Source organism: Ursus maritimus, unplaced genomic scaffold (genome assembly GCF_017311325.1).
Source record: "Ursus maritimus isolate PB19 unplaced genomic scaffold, ASM1731132v1 scaffold_6, whole genome shotgun sequence".
Classification (NCBI taxonomy): domain Eukaryota; kingdom Metazoa; phylum Chordata; class Mammalia; order Carnivora; family Ursidae; genus Ursus; species Ursus maritimus.
The window spans coordinates 25,094,752-25,114,945 of NW_024426774.1; the positions used below are offsets into that span (position 1 = coordinate 25,094,752).

A 20,194-nucleotide genomic window follows, 5' to 3' on the forward strand; every position below is an offset into this window, starting at 1 on the left:
ATATTTTTTTAAAGAATTTATTTATTTGTCAGAGAGAGTGGGCGCACACAAGCAGGGGGAGAAGCAGGCGCCCTGCTAAGCAAGGAGCCCAATGTGGAACTTGATCCCAAGACCCAGGATCATGACCTGAGCCGAAGTCAGATGCTTGACCAGCTGAGCCACCCGATAAAAGTCCCCTCAAAAAAGAGAAATATCTTACGCAAATTTTGATTTGCTGAATTTTTAGATCCTTTTTAAGTTAAAACCAGTCATTTGTTTCAAAGAAAATGGATGTTACTAAATGCCATACTTGTAATCTCATGTATCAGTTCTCATGATGCAATCCTTTGTTAAATAAAAACTCACTCCAGGGGCGCCTGGGTGGCACAGCGGTTAAGCGACTGTCTTCGGCTCAGGGCGTGATCCCGGCGTTATGGGACCGAGCCCCACATCAGGCTCCTCCGCTATGAGCCTGCTTCCTCCTCTCCCACTACCCCTGCTTGTGTTCCCTCTCTCGCTGGCTGTCTCTATCTCTGTCAAATAAATAAATAAAATCTTTAAAAATAAATAAATAAATAAATAAATAAATAAATAAAAATAAAATAAAAACTCACTCCAGAAAGGAGGCACCCAACAATGAACAAATTACATCAGATTTCAATACAGTTGGGTTAAACAGTGTTTTTTCCCATTATTGAAATCATGTTTATATATTCTAGTAGTATGTATTTTAAAAGTCATTTATTTAAAATAAATTCTCCCTAATTAAAATCTCTTTCCGTAGTACAGTATTTCAGTGGTTATAAGCATCAATACCATGAGATGGCAAACAAAGGATTCACAGCCCTAAAATTTTGAGAAACATTGAAGTCTATACCCCCCTCTTAGAAATTCACATGTACATTAGGATGCTAAAGGTACTAAGAAGTCATATAGTAATGTTTCTCATACTTTCTTGATCACAACCCACTTTTTCATGCGTCACTTAATAACAGCATGATTTGGGAAATGTTTCGTATATTCTAGTATATAATGTCTAGTATATATACAAATAATTATTTCTGTTTTAAAGCAGGACAAAAGGAGCAGGCTGTGGAATGGTATAAGAAAGGTATTGAAGAACTAGAAAAAGGAATAGCTGTCATAGTTACAGGACAAGGTAAGATTATATTTACATTTGTTTCATAGCCATCCCAAATTATATTCACATGATTACCCTAATTTCAGATACAGCTATCTTACTAAAAGTATTTGACAGATTTTCAAATGTTATTATTAACATTTCTAGATTTACAGTTAATGCTTTATTACCTATGCTGAAATTGAAGTTATAACCAGCTATGTTTAAACTTGATTACCTGTAGCAGTCAGGCAAAAACCAGTATATTACTTGTGTTGTCCTTGAACCCATTTTTGATGATGTTTTAGCCTTATTTTTAGCTCTTTTTAAAAACCTGGTCCTTCCCTCATTGTTGAGGCAGAGAAGGAGTGGTTAATTAGACTCTCTTTTGTGTTTGTGGGTAATGCTTGACTGCATGTTAGAATATGAGCTATAAATGTCTTACTTTGATTCACACGTGGCTTTTTAAAACCAAAGAGGTTATTTCTCATCTTTACTTTCTTTTTTTTTTTTTTTTTAAAGATTTTATTTATTTATTTGACAGAGATAGAGACAGCCAGCGAGAGAGGGAACACAAGCAGGGGGAGTGGGAGAGGAAGAAGCAGGCTCACAGCAGAGGAGCCTGATGTGGGGCTCGATCCCATAACGCCGGGATCATGCCCTGAGCCGAAGGCAGACGCTTAACCGCTGTGCCACCCAGGCGCCCCTCATCTTTACTTTCTTATCACCTAAAATTAAAAATTAGAGTCTAATAATATATTTAAATATATGGGTAACATTTATTGCACACTGTGCTGTGTGCCCAAGCATCACTGTGTATGCTTCATGTGTGTTATCTTTTTTAATTTTCACCACAACCCCACACTCTGAGGCTGCTGCTGTTATCCTTACTTTTCACATAAAGAACCTTAAGTACAAAGAAGTTCAGTAACTTGCCGAAGGTCTCATAGCTAGCAAGTGGTAGGTAGAGTCGGGATTTGAACCCAGGCAGCCTGACTTCAGAGCCTGATTTTTTAAATATGCTGTGAATATTGTGTAGCATGTGGGTACCACTATTAAATTATTTCAGTTTATCATAGCTAAAATAAATTCAGAAGGAAAAATTATATAGGCTAAGAATCTTAGCTTTATGGATCAGTCCACCCCAGGGGATGTTTGTTGTCTGGTTGGCTGACTCTACTACTTATATCAGCTAATCTCTAATAATTAACAATGTGTCTAATATTTGCTAGGTTTTTTTCTCTCCCCTTTTTTATTTTGAGTACTTCTTTAGCTACTGATGTCCTGCACAAAAGAGAGCAGAATAGAATAATATGGGAGGTTAGGCCTTTGAGGCTTTTCATGAGTTTATGAACATTACTTTAATGAATTATGTACACAATGTATTTGTTCTTTGTCAATTGCATGGAGAAAGAGCTACAAGAAAACGAGTTAATAAGAAAAATAGTATCTCATTGAATCGAGCATGCCTTTGATTGTACACTAAGAGAAAAAACAGTGTCAGTTGAACTATGACACATTCTCTTCTTATCTCTTGGAATTTGACCTTTACTTTATTACATATACTGTCTTCATCCTATTTAGACATAGCTACAACAGCAGTATTAATATCAAACACCAAATTTGTTTCTGCACAGGCAATGACAAACTGTAGTGTGAGTGCAGTCTGGCTATAGCTTTAGTATGTTGGTACTGGTTATAAAACACATCTCTTGGGGCACCTAGGTGGCTCAGTCAGTTAAGTGTCCAACTATTGATTTTGGCTCAGGTCATGATCTCACGGTTGTGAGATAGAGCTCTGCATCAGGCTCTGCCCTGGGTGTGGGGCCTACTTAAGATTCTCTCTCTCCCTTACCTCCCATACCTCTCCCTTGCTTAAACACACATACACACACACACACACACACACACACACACACACACACACCTCGAATCCAGAGATTTTTTAATGTAGAGAAAAAAAGTTATGCCTCAGAATCCATGAAATACCACAGTAGATCTGAAACCATCATAAGGAACTGTAACTGATTTTTTTAAAAGATATTTTATAAAGACTATGACTCCCAGGGCACCGGGGTGGCTCAGTTACTTAAGCACCCGACTCTTGATTTCAGCTCAGGTCATGATCTCAGGGTTGTGAGATCAGGCCCCATGTCGGGTTCTGCACTCAGCAGGGAGTCTGCTTCTCTCCCTCTCCCGCTGTCCCTCCACACTCTCTCTCAAATAAATAAATATATCTTAAAAAAAAAAAAAGACTATGACTCCCCATGAGATTAGTTGGGATAATATTTTATCTTGAAATAATATTAGTAGGGAACATAGATGTTTTAATTTTTTTTCCACTTTGTTCTTTCAGGTGAACAGTGTGAAAGAGCTAGACGCCTTCAAGCTAAAATGATGACTAATTTGGTTATGGCCAAGGACCGTTTACAACTTCTAGGTATCAATTAATGAATTGTATAACTGGAATGAGATGTATTTGAAAGTGTGTTCAGTGAAACTTTAAATGTAGATGGAAATAGATCAGTGATCTTGAAAATGTGTTCTAGGCTTTTTTCCTAACTTACAGAAAATTTCTAATATATACAAAACAGAATATAATGGATTAAATTATCCATCACTCAGCTCTAATCATTATCAACTCATAGTCAGTCTTGATTTATCTGTACTCAAGGGCTGGCAAATTACAGTCCATGGACTAAACCCAGTTCACTACCTATTTTTATAAGATGGCACACAGCTACTCATTCCTCTATTATTGTTTGGATGCTTTCATGCTACAGTGACAGCAGAGTTAAGTAGTTGATCCAGAGATCATACAGCCCTCAGAGCCTTTTAATATATAACTTTAAAAAATATTTTAATATTTACTATCTGGCTTTTTACAGAAAGAGTTTGCCAACCCCAATAAATCCCTACCCACTCACCCCCACTCCATATTGTGTTGAAACAAATTCTTGACATCTTTTTATTTCATTTATAAGTATTTCATATTGTATCTCTAAAAGATAAAGATGCTTTAAAAATAAAATGACCAAAATGCCATTATCACATCTAAAAAATAATGAATAGTTTCTTTTAATACTAACAAAAAATTATGGCCAAAGAAATGATCAGTGTCCAAATATAATTTACATATAATATATAATGTAATATATAATAATATAATGTCTAGTCAGTATCTCAAAATTTAATAATTCTTACTATTTTTCTAATAATTTTTTGCATCAGATTCTCAAGAAGATTCATATGTGTTTCTTTTAAAATATAAGTTAATCTGGTTTTTTCTTGTAATTTATTTGTTGATAAACCAGATCTTTGACACATAGTGGTTTCCTGCAGTCTCTCTTTCCTCTGTGCATCTCCATGATATCTTTTAATATGTTCTTTTGTCCTCCCTGTAAATTGATAGTTGGATACAGAGCCTTGATTGGATTGAAAGTTGATTTTTATTTTTTAATAATAAGACTACTTGATAGGTGGTTGTATGTTTGTCAGTAGTTCTGACATCTTGTGATGTTAGTAGCAGTTGATGACTGATGCCTAGTGACATAATTCCATCATTTTTTCTTTATTTATCAGCAGGAGTAGGTCTGTAAAGAGAAACTTTTCATCTTCTATTTGAAGGTATAGATTTTAAAAATATTTTTTTAAGGTAAATCTACCCCTAAAACAAACTGGAACTAAAACCCACCCTTCTTGGGTGGTTCTCTACTATAACTTGATGTGATAGAAATAGATATTTGGTAATCAGGCCGACCGTATATGTTTATTGCTCTGTGATTTGTAGTACGTTTAGCATGTTTGAGCCTTGTTCATCTCATTCATAATATGCTAATAGATGATATCTATCTCACCATATGTGACCATTGAATTATTGAAGAAACCTAATTATAGTAAGTACTCAGAAATGCTGGTTTTTATTCTCCTTCTTCCTGTCTGTAATCACCACCTTGCTTTTGTGGAAAAATGTATTTACACATGCATACATAAATATTCATTCATGTATTTACATGCACATACATTCATTTATTCATTCATTCATTTATTCATTCTTATATGGTCCATTGTGTTTATTAAGTTTTTTGCCCCACACTGGTGAAAAGAAATCCTTTAATGTTTTTAGCTGGCTGACAAGGCAGTGTTCCCCTGGCTTCTGTGGCTGAGAGTTTGCCTTCTTACTCCCACATGAAGATTATTACTGTATCACATAAAATTAAATATTATATCAGAGGTTATTGTAGTAAAATAATTATTCTGCTTGGTACTTTCTGTGTATTTTAGCTATAATGCCTTTCACTATATGTACATATATATGCTGCAGGTTAAGTTTGATTATGGAACATTTTGTAGCATGTTTCAAATTGAATAATTCAGAGCTGGTTGTTATCTTTTAAAGATGTGATATGATAAATTGTTGGAAGCATCTCATTAATTATAGACTTGTCTTTAAATGCAACTTCGTAATTTTTTGTGTTATTAAAGGAGAGGACAAAAAGAGGATATATGACATGAAGCTAGGCATTAAAAGAATTGATATTTTGGATGTCATCATTTGTTGTCATCCTCAAAGGTGCATGTGCCTATTGAAAGATGTTACTTCAAAAAAGAAGTGGAATAGAAGGCATTACTAGGGATGTACTGTATAGTGACTAATATAACAAAATAAAAATTATAAAAAAAAGAAGGCATCAGCATATTCCATCTTCTGAGAACTCAGAAAGTCTAAAAGTATATATACCAAAGACAGTAAAAAAAAGAGCTGTGTACAAGTACATAGTAGAACATATTTGTGTATTGTGCGTTGGTTAAGAAATGGAGTTTTTCAGAGATGGCATGCCCAATAGTTATCTAATTTGTATGGAGAATCATATTGTGTGTTCCCTGTACAGACTGGTTTGAGAGGATGCAGACTGATAAAATGGAAAGAGTTCCTATATGTTATATATCTTCAAGTTAGTAATCGTAAGCCTTTGAGCAAAGCTTAACTGTAAGACCTGTTATAGATAAAAAGATAATTTTGGCATACCTGGAGGTTACCGTTTTATAAAAAAAATAGCTTCATCCAACATCCATTTATTAAGTCCTTACTCTGGACCAGGTATGGTGCCAAGGATATTAACTAAATTTATTTAGTAATTCAGCAAATAATGTATTGGGTGATTATCATGTTCTAGGCACTTAGGATATAGACAAGGATCCCTCCTTCATAGTTTTTATTCCAGCAGGGGGAAGACTGACAGTAGGGAATAAACAAAAAATAAATAAGTTATACAGTATGTTAGAAGGTGATAAACATGAAGAAAAGAAAAAGTAGGGGTGCCTGGGTAGCGCAGCGGTTAAGCGTCTGCCTTCGGCTCAGGGCGTGATCCCAGCGTTCTGGGTTCGAGCCCCACATCAGGCTCCTCTGCTATGAGCCTGCTTCTTCCTCTCCCACTCCCCCTGCTTGTGTTCCCTCTCTTGCTGGCTGTCTCTGTCTCTGTCGAATAAATAAATAAAATCTTAAAAAAAAAAAAAAGAAAAGAAAAAGTAAAATGTGGTAGTGGGGATTAGGGGTGGATGGGAGGTGGTTTGGGCTCTTACTTTTTTTGTTTTTATTTTTGTTTTTTTAAGATTTTATTTATTTGACAGAGAGAGAGAGAGCACAAGTGGGGAGGAGAGGGAGAAGCAGGCTCCCCACCGAGCAAGGAGCTGGATACGGGGCTCAATCCTAGGATCATGACCCGAGCCGAAGGCAGATGCTTAACCAACTGAGCCACCCAGCAGGGTGGTCAGATATGCATCTTTGAAAAGATGACATGAGTTAGCCATGCAGGTATCTGGGAGAAGAATGGTCCAGAGAGAAGTAAGAGCCGATGTAAACCCTTAAGAAAACATAACTGGTGTGTTTGAGAAGAAGTGAAGAGGCCGGTGTGCCCCAGCATAGAGAGTATGGTAGAGATGAGGTCAGAGAACTAATGGGACAGGGAGGGTTCATTACAACACACAGGGCCTTATCAGCCACCATGAAGATTTGAGCTTTTACCATCTGTGAAATGGGGAGCAGTTATAAGGATTTTGGGGAAAGGAATGACATAGTCTGACTTAAATTTTTATTTTTTTACAGATTTATTTATTTTAGAGAGCACAAGCAAGGGGAGGGGCAGAAGGAAATGGAGAGAAGCAGACTCCCTACTGATAACAGAGCCCTCCATGGGGCTCAGTCCCATGGCCCCCAAAATCATAACCTGAGCCGAAATCAAGAATTGGCCACAAAACTGACTGAGCCACCGAGGCACCCCTGACTTAAATTTTAAAAAGATCACTGCTGATATATTCCAAGAGTAGAGCCAGAGAGAGCAAGTAGGACCACTGTTGCTAGGAGGAAAATGATGAGAGGCTTGGACCAGGGTGATATGAAGGGAAATTGTAACAAGTGGTTGGACTATGACTAGACGTGAAGGTTGACCAAACAGATTTACCGATAGATTGGATATAATGTTCCTCTCTTAAGGCGCTCATGATATATTGGGGGAGGCAGACACATGAACAGATAAATCTTCATCCGTGCAGGATGGAGATATGCAAATATTTTGTAGGATGGGGGTGCCTGGGTGGTGCAGTCGTTAAGCATCTGCCTTCGGCTCAGGGCATGATGCCAGTGTTAGGGGATCGAGCCCCACATCAGGCTCCTCTGCTATGAGCCTGCTTCTTCCTCTCCTACTCCCCCTGCCTGTGTTCCCTCTCTAGCTGCCTGTCTCTCTCTCTGTCAAATAAATAAATAAAATCTTTAAAAAAAAATATTTTGTAGGATGTTAAAATAGGTGTCTGAGAAATATTCCTGGAAGAAGTACAACCTAGAAGGGAGATTTAAAAAGATAAAACTTTAAAGAATGTTTGGGAGAAAAGATCCTTCAGGAAGAAGTTACAGCATGAACAAAGACTCAGGGTAAGAAATAGGATGGCAGGTAGGGAAGGGTGCTAGTGCAGAACCGAATTTGGGATTGCTCGGTATGTATAAGACATGTAGGCCGATCATGGAGGGCCTTGATGGTATATAAAGAGGCTTGAACATTGATCTCTGGGCAATGGGAAGCTGCTAAAGGGTTTTAAACGGAAGAGTTATGTGGTCAAGATTTTCCTTTTAAGTAGATGACTCAGATGGTTGTGTGGGGATTACATGTGGGGGGATCAAGAAGCAAGGTGGTAGTTTTATTTTAAATCATTAATGAATCTGCACAACCTTTAGTGATTGCAAAAGGAAGCATTAAACTAAGTTTACTTTCTTTAACAAAAATAAGTTGGAGCAGGTTCATATTAGCAGTATAACTACTATTGTGTTATATGGGTGTTTCCACACATATAAATGTAAACCTTACACACCAAAACAACTTCTGTGGCTTTGTATTCCTAGTTATTAGTTATCAAAACGAAGGATTTAGTTTGTTTACTTTTACTATGTAATGAATGTTTGTGATCTTTTTCTTACACTTCATTGAAGAGAATGTTAATTGATAAAGAAGACATTTACAAATCAGGGTTTTTTTCCGACTTATGTCTATTACCGATATAAATGGTTTCTTTCTCAGTATGGTGAAGAGTATTATCATTGAGAAAAATCAGATGACCTATCTGTTAACTAACAACAACAACAAAAAGCTCCAAGGTATATTGTATCAGCCAGTTCTAGGATACAAAAGCTGTTCAGTACTTTGTGCTTTGTGCAGAAAGGGTAGCTGCTATTTAACCTGTCCCAAAGGCATGTGCGGTTGTACCATAAACCGAGCATGGCGCCTGCTTGTCTGACCTTAGAAATGAAAGTTCAGGAGAGTTCGTATATATGTGCTACGTTTTTGCACGTGTTCATCGACTTCCCAGAACCAAAGAAAAGAATCAGTATGACAGCTTGGAGTACTGCAACAAAATAAATGTGATAAACATTGGGCCCCTATTTTGAATAGGGGCACAGAACAGGTACTCTATATTATTATTTTATTTAATTATTGAGCCCCTCGGAAGACTGAGGCTCAAGTAAGTTCATACTAGTAAGTGGTGGAGCAGGGTATTTGTCAAGTAGCAGTATGGGTGACTTGAACGGGGAAAGAGAGTGCAGCAGTAATGTAGAGGGGCAAGACAGCTCAAACTGCTGTGCTCTTGGGCTTCAGGTGCTGGACATACAGACCTGGATCTTGAGAGAGGATTTGTTATTTAAAGTGAGGGTAGAGTTGAAGTAATCCTCTTAAATCTCTGATTAATTATAGAAATAGGTAATAAAAGGACATGCTACAGTATTATGAAGAGTATCCGTCCCATACTGTGTCCCAGCCACTCATTTCCCCTCCCCAGAGGCAGCTGCTATTACGTTTCTCTGGGTCCTTTTTAGGGATAACCTTCATGTATACAAGCGTGCAAATGTGTGTATTTAAACAAATGGTACTGTTCTGTAGCATACGAATTCCCATTTTCTCTGTTGCTTTTATTTTTTGCCTGACATATTAACATGTAGCTAAATATGGCATTTCTTAGACATTCCTTATAGTTTCCCTCTGTGTCATTTTTTAAGTGCTGTTTTTCTTTCCTGGAATGTCCTTTCTTTTTATCTTTTCAAAACCTAGCCAACTCACAGCCACTTTTTCTGTAAAGCCTTTTCAACTTTCTTTCTTTTGTGCTATACAGTCTTTTTTGAAAAATATATTTGTGTTGTAAGTGACCAACCATATTTAATAAGATCTGGATGATAAAAACCATATTCTTTTTTTTTGTCTCCATGCCATTCTCTCTACATAATGATGTGGATATGTGAGATACTCAGAATATATTTGCTGGTGACAATAGTGATATGAAACTGCCTCAAGTTACCAAACCTGAATAAAGCATATTTTGAACATAGCCAATCAGTTGTGAATTTCTGTTGCTATTTTAACATCTGAGTTTTTACTAACTGTATTTTTAAGAAAATTTTATATAAATACCAAACCCTTCATCTTCTAACACCTTGAATTATTTTTTATTTTCACATGGACATCTTATTTTTTCATTATGTATTTTTTCTTTTTGTTTATTTTGTTCTTTTCTACCCCCCTCTGTTGCATAGAGAAGCTGCAACCAGTTTTGCAATTTTCCAAGTCACAAACGGATGTCTATAATAATGACAGTACTAACTTGACATGCCGCAACGGACATCTCCAGTCAGGTGGGTTTAGGTTAACTAACATGTAAAATAATAAAGCTTGCATGCAGAGTAGAGTCCTGCGTAACCTGATAATATTGATTTGATTCTGTAACGGTAGATTTGGTTGGCTTTTGTTTTCACAGGGCTGTGTGGAAAATACAGTGTCCCTATCATTTATGGTGTATAAATATGTAACAGATATAACCATTCTCAGCATGCTTTATTTGCTTATTTTGCAACCTCCCATTTTTGGGATTATAAAATATAAAGGTTCATTTTTCTAAATTATTAAAATATTCTTTTGTTTCTATTGTATTTTCAGCATTTGTGGTTTTTTTTCATGCATACCTGTACCAAGTTTTTATGAAGTAGTGTTTTTTAAGGCAGAATTTTTTTTTTAAAGACTATTTATTTTGGGCGCCGGGGTGGCTCAGTTGTTAAGCGTCTGCCTTCGGCTTAGGGCGTGATCCTGGCGTTATGGGATCGAGCCCCGCATTGGGCTCCTCCTTTGGGAGCCTGCATCTTCCTCTCCCACTCCCCATGCTTGTGTTCCTTCTCTCGCTGGTTCTCTCTCTCTCTCTGTCAAATAAATAAAATCTTAAAAAAAAAAAAAAAAGAGAGAGAGGGAGAAAACAAGCAGGGGGAGCAGCAGGTAGATGCAGAGGGAAAAGCAGGCTCCCTGCTCAGCAGGGAGCCCCATGTGGGGCTTGATCCCAGGACCCTGAGAACATGACCTGAGCCAAAGGCAGGCACTTAACCAACTGAGCCACCCAGGTGCCCCAAGACAGAAATTTTAATTTCTCTGTTATATATCAATTTTAATTGCACAGCAGTTTTCATATATACTACACATGATTGTTTTATCATAGTACCTGTTAGGAAAAATTTGAAGCTGAGTTTAGCTAGTGAGGAGAAACATTAGAAAACTATTTTAGCATATGTGCTGCTGAAGCGAGTGCACATTAGAATACTGTTAATTTACTGTGGGTTAAATTTGTTTTCCATGAACTTTTGGGCATCAATTCTTATAGAAGATAACGTGGTTTTTTGTTTTGTTTGGCAGGGAGAGGAATCTTCATTTGTTAAGTTCTCTGACGTCCTGGCTAGTTTTATTGATGATTTTTTCAGCCTTAGTTTCATGTTCAGGGCTTAAATTTTATTAAAGTAAATATTTCTTTGTTCAATTTGTAACAGAAAATCCTTAGTTTAGACTATAAGACAACTGCCTTCTTTATTCATATGTAATACAAAACTTTCAAGACTTCAATAGAAAAGAATTATGGTAAGTGGATTTCTATGGACTGGAGACAATAGGTCATCAAGTCTTTCCCTTCTGGCTTTACCTCTTAAGAAGTTCTTACTTTGGTTTCGTCTGCCAGTACAGAGCCCCATGTCATTGATTATATTCCTTTTCCTATTCCTTCCTGTACGTGATTAAAACACCATCTCTAGTATAGAAATAAATATTTTGCCTGTTTCTCTTAGCACAGATGTGAAGAGCTGACATTTCCATAAGAAACTTGTAATAATACACCACATGTAAATAATTAAGTTTCCAAGATATAAATTTGAGATCCTAATAATCCTATCAAGGTAAATAGCAAAAATTTCCTAGCCGTGAAGAGCTAGTATGCCTTTCCTTTGTTATCTTGCTTCTCTTCCACGTCATTCCACATATGAGATCCCGTGGTTTTGTTTTGACATGCAGAACGTTCTCCTCCTGGGACCTATGTTAAAAAAAACCAACCTATCTTATTTTAAATCCCTGTTATCTGTCCTATTCTGTTTTCTTGTTGCGGGGAACATACTGACTGCACAGCTAATTTTTGCAGTACTGGTAATTGATACCCACTGAGCCCTAGTCAGTGAGCTGGCTTACTCCAGGCCTGTTTTACTAGTGTCACCCACATCTGGAATATTCTGTGATATTTCACTTGGATGAGTTACATCATCTCTCTTAGGAAATAGTTACGCCAAAGGCCACTTACTACTTCAGTGTGTCATCTACAATGTCCAGTTTTCAACTCCAAATTACTGGACATGCAAAGAAATGAGAAAGTGTGACCATTATTCAAGAACAGAATTAGTCACTAGAAGCTGACTCTTGACTGGGCCCAGATGTTGATGTAGCAAAGACTTCAAAACAGCTATTATAAATATGTTAAAAGAATTAAAAGAAAATAGGGCATCAGTTAACAAACCTGCAATCTTAGCACATAACATAAACTACACAATAAAAAGAATGGGAAGTTCTAAAGTTGAAAAGTACAATTGGTGAAATAAGAAAATTTACTAGATAACCTCAGCAGCAGATTGGAGATGTCAAATGGAAGCTTCAGTGATCTTGAACCTAGGTCAATAGAAATTACTAAATCAGGTGACTCCTACCTTGTCAGAAAGCAGATTAGTGATTGCCTAGGGCCAGGGGCAATAAGGGACGGAGTGCAAATGAATACAAGAAAACTTTTGGCTATGATGGAAATATTTCATATCTTGATTTTAGTGGCTATTTCATCTTTAAATATATCTTTATAAACTCATCAAATTGTACATTTTAAATGGATGCAATTTATTATTCATAGATCGTACCTTAAAGGGTTGATGAAGAAATAAATACTGAAAGGCTTGTAAAGAAAAACAGTATTCCTCTTCCCATCTCTTCTCTCTTTCAGCTTTCACCCCTAGGCTGTCTCCTCATACATTGTCTAACTCTTGCTATTTTTTCTTTTGTTTCCTACTATATTTCCAGATATTATACTTAAATTGCTATTACTGATTGAACAGTTTTAGATATGTATTGACTTCTTATTCAGGTGAAAGGTTTAATTCCTATGCCAAATTACCCTTCATCTCCTGATACATAAATATCACTATTTTTAGTTATATTGAAAAATCAAATTTAACATTATGACTTAGTATTATTTACCCAAAACCAAATAGTATATTCTTATTATGCTTTCTTTTTTGAGATTTTCCTTCCCACAGATTCCTTATTTCTTTCTGTTTGCTTTTTAACCAAAAGACCTTCTTTAGTAATTCTTTCAATGCAAGTTTGTAGATAGTAAACTTTCTTAGTCTTTGTAATGTCCAGAATACCCTCATTCTTATGTGACAGGTTACCAGGATATAACATTGATAAAGGTTAACCCTCTTTTTCTTCCTACAGCATTTTGAACATACTCCATTGCCTGCTGACTTTTATTATTTTTAATGCAAAGTCTCCTATCGTTCTCATAGTTCCACCTGGAAATTCCTATTCACTTATAGACTCAGGACTGTATGTTTACTGTCTGAAGAAATTCTTTTCCACTTTCCCTTTTTTCCTCTGAAATGAATGATCTTTATCTTCAGCCTAGACAGATTTTGCTCTTTTTCATGTCTTTGCTTTTGCTTATTGTTATTCCCTTTTCTAGATTGCTTTCCTGCTTTTTCCTTTAGGGTTGCTATCCATTAGTTCCTTGAACATGTGGTTCGGAACTTTTAATTTGTTTATGGGAAAAAATTCTTGATCACCTTGCTCTACTCTGAAGTTCTCTTCCTTTGAGTTTCCTTAAAACACCTTAAGGAACTTGATGACAAACACAGATAAGGTTATTGTCTTTTCTGTAGGCTATTCTTATTTGCTTACCGATTTAACATTTGTTTTTACTGTAAACATTGTTATTAGTAAACTGATGTTTGTTATGGAATATAAAAATATTGGAAGCAGTGAGATTTGAACATTTGAAAGCCTATAATTTATGTAGAAGTGCAGTATAGGTAGGTCAGGTAACCTTTTAGGCTTGTTTGTGATGTTTCATATGTGTTTATTTACATATATATAGCACATAGAATACTTGGCATATTAAAACCCACATCTTTATACCCTTTAAATTAAAAATTGATGATTTCTACAAACTGTTTTGGTGGACACAGACTGTGGAATTTCATACTATTTTACAGTCTTAAAAGTTTGAAACCAAGGTAATGCAGTGCTTTCCCCTGCCCCAGCTCTGTAACAAGATAAAGCTAATGCCTTTACTGCATTTTGTTGCTTGAATATTTGTCAACTTCATTTGGGAATCTTTTTATATTCTCCTCCTGTCCCCGCAAATGAACGTGTTTCTTCTTATTACAAATACATATTCCTTATAAGAAAATTAGAATATACATCATGAAAAGGTAAAACTAAATAACCATAATCTTGTCCACCAAGTGATAATCCCAGTGAACATCCTACTTGATATTCTAAATGAAATCTTACTTTGAAATACAGCTAATGTAAAAAAAAAAAGTATTAGCTTAGTTTTACAAATTTGTATCCGTCTTTATTTTATAATGTTTAGCCACAGTTTTCTAACCATGATGATTTTACTTTTTCCTTGATAGAAAGTGGAGCTGTTCCAAAAAGAAAAGATCCCTTAACACACACTAGTAATTCACTGCCTCGTTCAAAAACAGTTATGAAGACTGGATCCACAGGTCTGTCAGGCCACCACAGAGCACCTAGTTGTAGTGGGTTATCCATGGTTTCTGGAGTGAGACAGGGACCTGCTCCCGCACCTGGAACTCATAAGGTATTTGAAGACGGTAACTTTAATTGCTGTGCTTTTTCAAATAGAAGATTTCGAACATGATATGCTTGCTGAAGATTATTACAAGTACTTTATAATATCTTGGAGAATCGATAGGTTTCTACAAAGTTGAATGTAGTTTTCTTTTTTTTTTAATCTACAAGGATAACTTGCTATTAAAAAGCAAATCTCATTTTAACTTCCTTTAGACCTGATTAGGTATTTTGTAGTAAGTTGCTTGTGTAGTCTATTTTATATAATGCTTGTAATTTTAAATTTGTTATTCTTTTGTTTAAATTTATGTAAATGTTTTATAACATTAAACATAGTTTTGTTATAATTCTAACAGTCAACATTATATGACTGAATTGTCATAGGGCCTTTTTATTTTATGGTACCTAAATCTCTCTGGATGGAATCCTCTGTAAACCCGTTTCATGCCAAGTATAGTTTTGTAGTGAATACCATTTTACCTTGGAGTAAATATACAGTTTTTGGTTTTTTGTATCCTTTTCCTATTTTTAAACTTTTAATTCTGTGAACTTTAAGGTTAACTCACTTATGAAAAGTGTTAATGTTAGGTTGTATTTTTACATTATAATTTTGTATCCTTTAAGAGTACACCAAAAACAAATAGAACAAATAAACCTTCTACCCCTACAACTGCTGCTCGTAAAAAGAAAGACTTGAAGAATTTTAGGAATGTGGACAGCAACCTTGCTAACCTTATAATGAATGAAATTGTGGACAAGTAAGTTTGCCATCTAAAGTGTTTTATTAGTAGGTTTTAGTTTTGCATTTATTTATACAATATATCATGAATAAAATAATACCTTGTTTAATATACATATTTAATTTTTATGATGGTTTTCAGTTACTGCAAATGTAGAAAACCATTGGTTTCCTGATTTAATTATAATTTCACAGTTAACATAAAGATAATTTTATTTCATAGAGTTTAGACTTCATATTATAATAACTGAAGCATATTTTGTTGTGGAGCTAACTGAAATTCTATTTCTTAGTGGAACAGCTGTTAAATTTGATGATATAGCTGGGCAAGAGTTGGCAAAACAAGCCTTGCAAGAAATTGTTATTCTTCCTTCTCTGAGGCCTGAGGTATGCACTTTATATTATCATTTTCCTATAACATCATTCATTACTGAATCCATATTAGCAGTAAAGAAACGTGTGAGCTATGCTAGAATGAATAATTCATATAATTTGATGTTTTTAAAAAGAAAAAAAATTAGCAATTGATGTTTTGTTTTGTTTTTACTTTATTTATTTGAGAGAGAGAGAGCATGAGAGGAGGGAGGGTCCGAGGGAGAAGCAGACCTCCTGCTGAGCAGGGAGCCCAATGTGGGTCTTGATCCCGGGACTCTAGACTCACGACCTGAGCCAAAGGCAGTTGCTTAACCAACTGAGCCACCCAGGCGCCTGCAATTGATGTTGACTGCTTATAATAAGAGAGGAGAATGAGTATAAAGGTTCCTAATAACCAATCCATTTTTAACATTTAGAGGGGAAGTAGGTTAACAGAAAATAATTTTTACCTCAAGGTAAGAGGGATTTAAAATTAAGAGACAGAAATCATACTGGAGAAAAGGGAAGTTAAGATAAAATTATTAAGCTTAAGTTTGAAGACCTTTTTTTTTTTTTTTATCAAAGTATAGTTGAAATACAGTGTTATATGAGTTTCAGGTGTACAACATAGTGATTTGACAATTCTCAACATTAAGCTATGCTCACTATAAGTATAGTTACCATCTGTCACCATACACTGTTATTGCAATATTATTGACTGTAGTTCCCATGCTGTACTTTTCATCCCCATGACTTATTTATTTTGTAACTGGAAGCTTATACCTCTTAATTCCCTTCACCTATTTTGCTCACCCCCTTAACCCCTTCCCCTCTGGCAACCACCAGTTTGCTCTGTTTTTATGATTATGTTTCTGTTTTGTTTGTTTGTTCTCATCGTAACAACAAGAAAAACAAAATGGTAATTATGTGAGGTGAAGGATGTGTTAACCTTATTGTGGTGAATATTTTTGCAATTTATGTGTATCAAATCATACTGTACATGTTAAAATTACACAATGTTATGTCAGTTATATCTCAGTAAAGCTGGAAAATTTTAAAAACCATAAAATGTGACAGTAATCAAGAAAATGTGTCTTTTGCGAAAGAATAGACAAATAGATCAATAGAACAGAATAGAGAGCCCAGAAATACAGAGACATGAGTACTATCATTCGACAAAGGCACAAAAGCAATTTAATGGAGAAAAGATAATATTTTCCACAAACGGTGCTGTAACAGCTAGACATCCATGTGCAAAAAAATTCTAGACATGTACTTTACACCTTTCACAAAAAATAATTCAAAATTGGTCACAGACCTAAGTGTAAAGGCTAACTATAAAACTCCTGCAAGATAACATAGGAGAAAATCTAGGTGATCTTTGGTGTGAGGATGGCTTATTAGATACAACACCAAAAACATGACCCTTGAAAGGAAAAATTGTTAGGTTGAACTTCATGAAAATTAAAAACTTTTCTGTGAAAGACATTGTTAAGAGAATGAGAAGACAAGCCACAGACAAGGAGAAAATCTTTGTAAAACATTATTTGATAAAGGACTGGTATCCAAAAATATACAAAGAACTTTTAAAAACTGAACAATAAGAAAACAAATGACCCAATTAAAATGTGGGCCAAAGATCTGAACAGACACCTTACTAAAGAAGATACACAGATGACAAACAAGCATTTGAAAAAATGATGCTCAACATCATTCATCATTAGGGAATTGCAAGTTAAACAACAGTAAGATTCTACCACATACTTATTAAGATGGCTAAAATCCCAAACGCTCAGCACCAAATGCTGGTAAGGATGTGGAGCAGCGGGGACTCTCACTCATCACTGAGGAAAAGGCAAAATGCTACAGCTGCCTTAGAAGATAGTTTGACACTTTCTTAAAAAACTAAACATACTCTTACCATGCTACCCAGCAGTTATGTTCCTTAATATTTACCAAAATGAGTAAACAAATGTATCCCCATATAAAAAAAACCTACACACAGATGTTTATAGCAACTTTATTTGTAATTTCCCAAACTTGGGTGCCACTGAGATACTCTTCAATAGATAAATGGATAAACTTGGTATATCTATATAATGAAATACTATTCAGCACTAAAAAGAAATGAGCTATCAAGGGGCGCCTGGGTGGCACAGTGGTTAAGCGTCTGCCTTCGGCTCAGGGCGTGATCCCGGCGTTATGGGATCGAGCCCCACATCAGGCTCCTCTGCTATGAGCCTGCTTCTTCCTCTCCCACTCCCCCTGCTTGTGTTCCCTCTCTCGCTGGCTGTCTCTATCTCTGTCAAATAGATAAATAAAATCTTTAAAAAAAAAAAAAAAAAAAAGAAATGAGCTATCAAGCCTTAGAAATATGCAGAGGAACCTTAAATGCGTGTTGTTAAAGAAGCCAATCTGCAACATCTAATACTGTATGATCCCAACTGTATGACATTTTTGAATGGCAAAACTGGAGAAAGTTAAAAAGATCAGTGGTTCCCTCGTGGGGAAGAAGGAGGGATGAATAGATGGAGCACAGGGGATTCTTTAGGGCAGTGAAACTATTCTGTATGATTCTGTAATGATGGATACATGATACAAATTGTTAACTCTAATGAAAACTATGGACTTCAGTTAATAATATTGATTAATCGATTATAATAAATGTACCACACTAAGGTAAGATGTTAATATTGAGGAAATTGAGGAGGTAAGGAGTTATGTGGAAACTCTGTACTTTCCATTCAGTTATTGTAAATCTGAAAAAAAAATATATTTTTTAAAAAGTTGAATATCACACCGCACCTCGGCCAGAGGCTGCTGGAGCAGCTGCTGCCCTTGTCCCCGCCGCCGCCTCTCCAGTCCCTTCTGTGATTACCCCTCCAGCTGTTGGGAATGGGCAAGAAAGAGGAGGAGGTGAGAAACTCCCACTGACCCACAGAGTTGTTCAAAAATGCATTTAAAGATGACTGAAAATGTTAATCTTTTTATACAAATGAGTTAAGAGTGTATATGGCTCTAGGAGTTAAGATGGCGGAGGAGTAGGGGACCCCTTTTTCAGCCAGTCCCCTGAGTCGAGTTGGATAGGTACCAGACCAGCCTGAACATCCACGGAATCAGCCTGAGATGCAGGAAGATACATCTGGATCTCTACAAATGAACATCTCCAGTGCTGATTATTGAGGTACAAAGCAGGGAGCCGTGAAACCGCGCACAGATATCGGAAGATAAATGGAAGGCGGAGGGAGCTCCTGTGTCCGGGCGCCGGGAAGCGGTAGCCACCTGCATGGGGGAGCAGGCGGACTGGCACCTGCGAGACAGCAGACTGAGACCGTGAGCCGGGAGCGCATGCCACGAGGCATCTCGCGGAACTCCGGAATCCCAGTGTGCTCACTGGATTCAGACTGAGACCGGGAGCTCCCGGAGTGCGCGGGGCGGCTGGCGGGCCACCTGCACGGGAGAGAGGGCGGACTTGCGGACGGCACCTGCGAGACAGCCGACTGAGACCCTGAGCTGGGAGCGCGCGCCACCAGACTTCTCACGGAACTCTGGAATCCCGGTGCGCTCACTAGAAATAGACTGAGACCGGGAGCTCCAGGAGCGCGCGCAGGGCGGCTGGCGGCGTTAGAAACACAAAGGACAGAGACTCACCGGCCCTGGAAGTGAGGGCTGGGACACCGGGTGTGAGGCGCACATCCCGGGACGCTGCAGGGTTGAGCAGCACCAACAGTAACAGAGTTAAAGTGGCCAGAACATCAGTGGAGAACGGTCCGTGATCCCTCTGTTCTGAGACAGAGGCTGAGATTTGGCCGCTGCTGCTCTGACTCTCAGAAGAGGCACAGCTGACCGCCAGGGAAAGCCGCCAGAGAACAAAAGCCTGGAAATACCGGCTCAGGGAGTGCCCATCCCCATCCCCCCTCGCAGGGGACACGGAGACTCTACCCAAACAGGGTTGCCTGAGTATCAGCGCGGCAGGCCCCTCCCCCAGAAGGCAGGCTGAAAAATCAAGAAGCCCACATCCTAGGGCGCCTGGGTGGTGCAGTCATTAAGTGCCTGTCTTCGGTTTAGGGCGGTTTAGGGCGTGATCCCGGCGTTCTGGAAAGGAGTCCCTCATCGGGCTCCTCCGCTGGGAGCCTGCTTCTTCCTCTCCCACTCCCCTGCTTGTATTCCCTTTCCTGCTGACGGTCTGTCTCTCTCTGTCTCAAATAAATAAATAAATAAATAAATAAATAAAATCTTTAAAGAAGAAGCCCACATCCCAAAGATCCCTATAAAACAAGGGCGCACGGCCTGGGTCCCAGTCGA

At 37.2% G+C, this 20,194-nt stretch overlaps 1 protein-coding gene across 2 annotated transcripts in view; it reads left to right on the forward strand.

The window, feature by feature from the left end:
• SPAST (spastin) overlaps positions 1 to 20,194 on the forward strand; it is a 63,310-nt gene that overhangs the window by 16,296 nt on the left and 26,820 nt on the right. The window contains exons 2-7 of one of the 2 annotated variants that reach the window (XM_008700556.2): positions 1,055 to 1,138; positions 3,456 to 3,539; positions 10,173 to 10,271; positions 14,619 to 14,806; positions 15,421 to 15,554; positions 15,829 to 15,922. In XM_008700556.2, the coding sequence (XP_008698778.2) occupies positions 1,055 to 1,138; positions 3,456 to 3,539; positions 10,173 to 10,271; positions 14,619 to 14,806; positions 15,421 to 15,554; positions 15,829 to 15,922 (683 nt within the window). Of the gene's footprint in view, positions 1 to 1,051; positions 1,139 to 3,455; positions 3,540 to 10,172; positions 10,272 to 14,618; positions 14,807 to 15,420; positions 15,555 to 15,828; positions 15,923 to 20,194 lie in introns of both variants that reach the window. The other variant, XM_040623072.1, reaches the window with a different exon arrangement.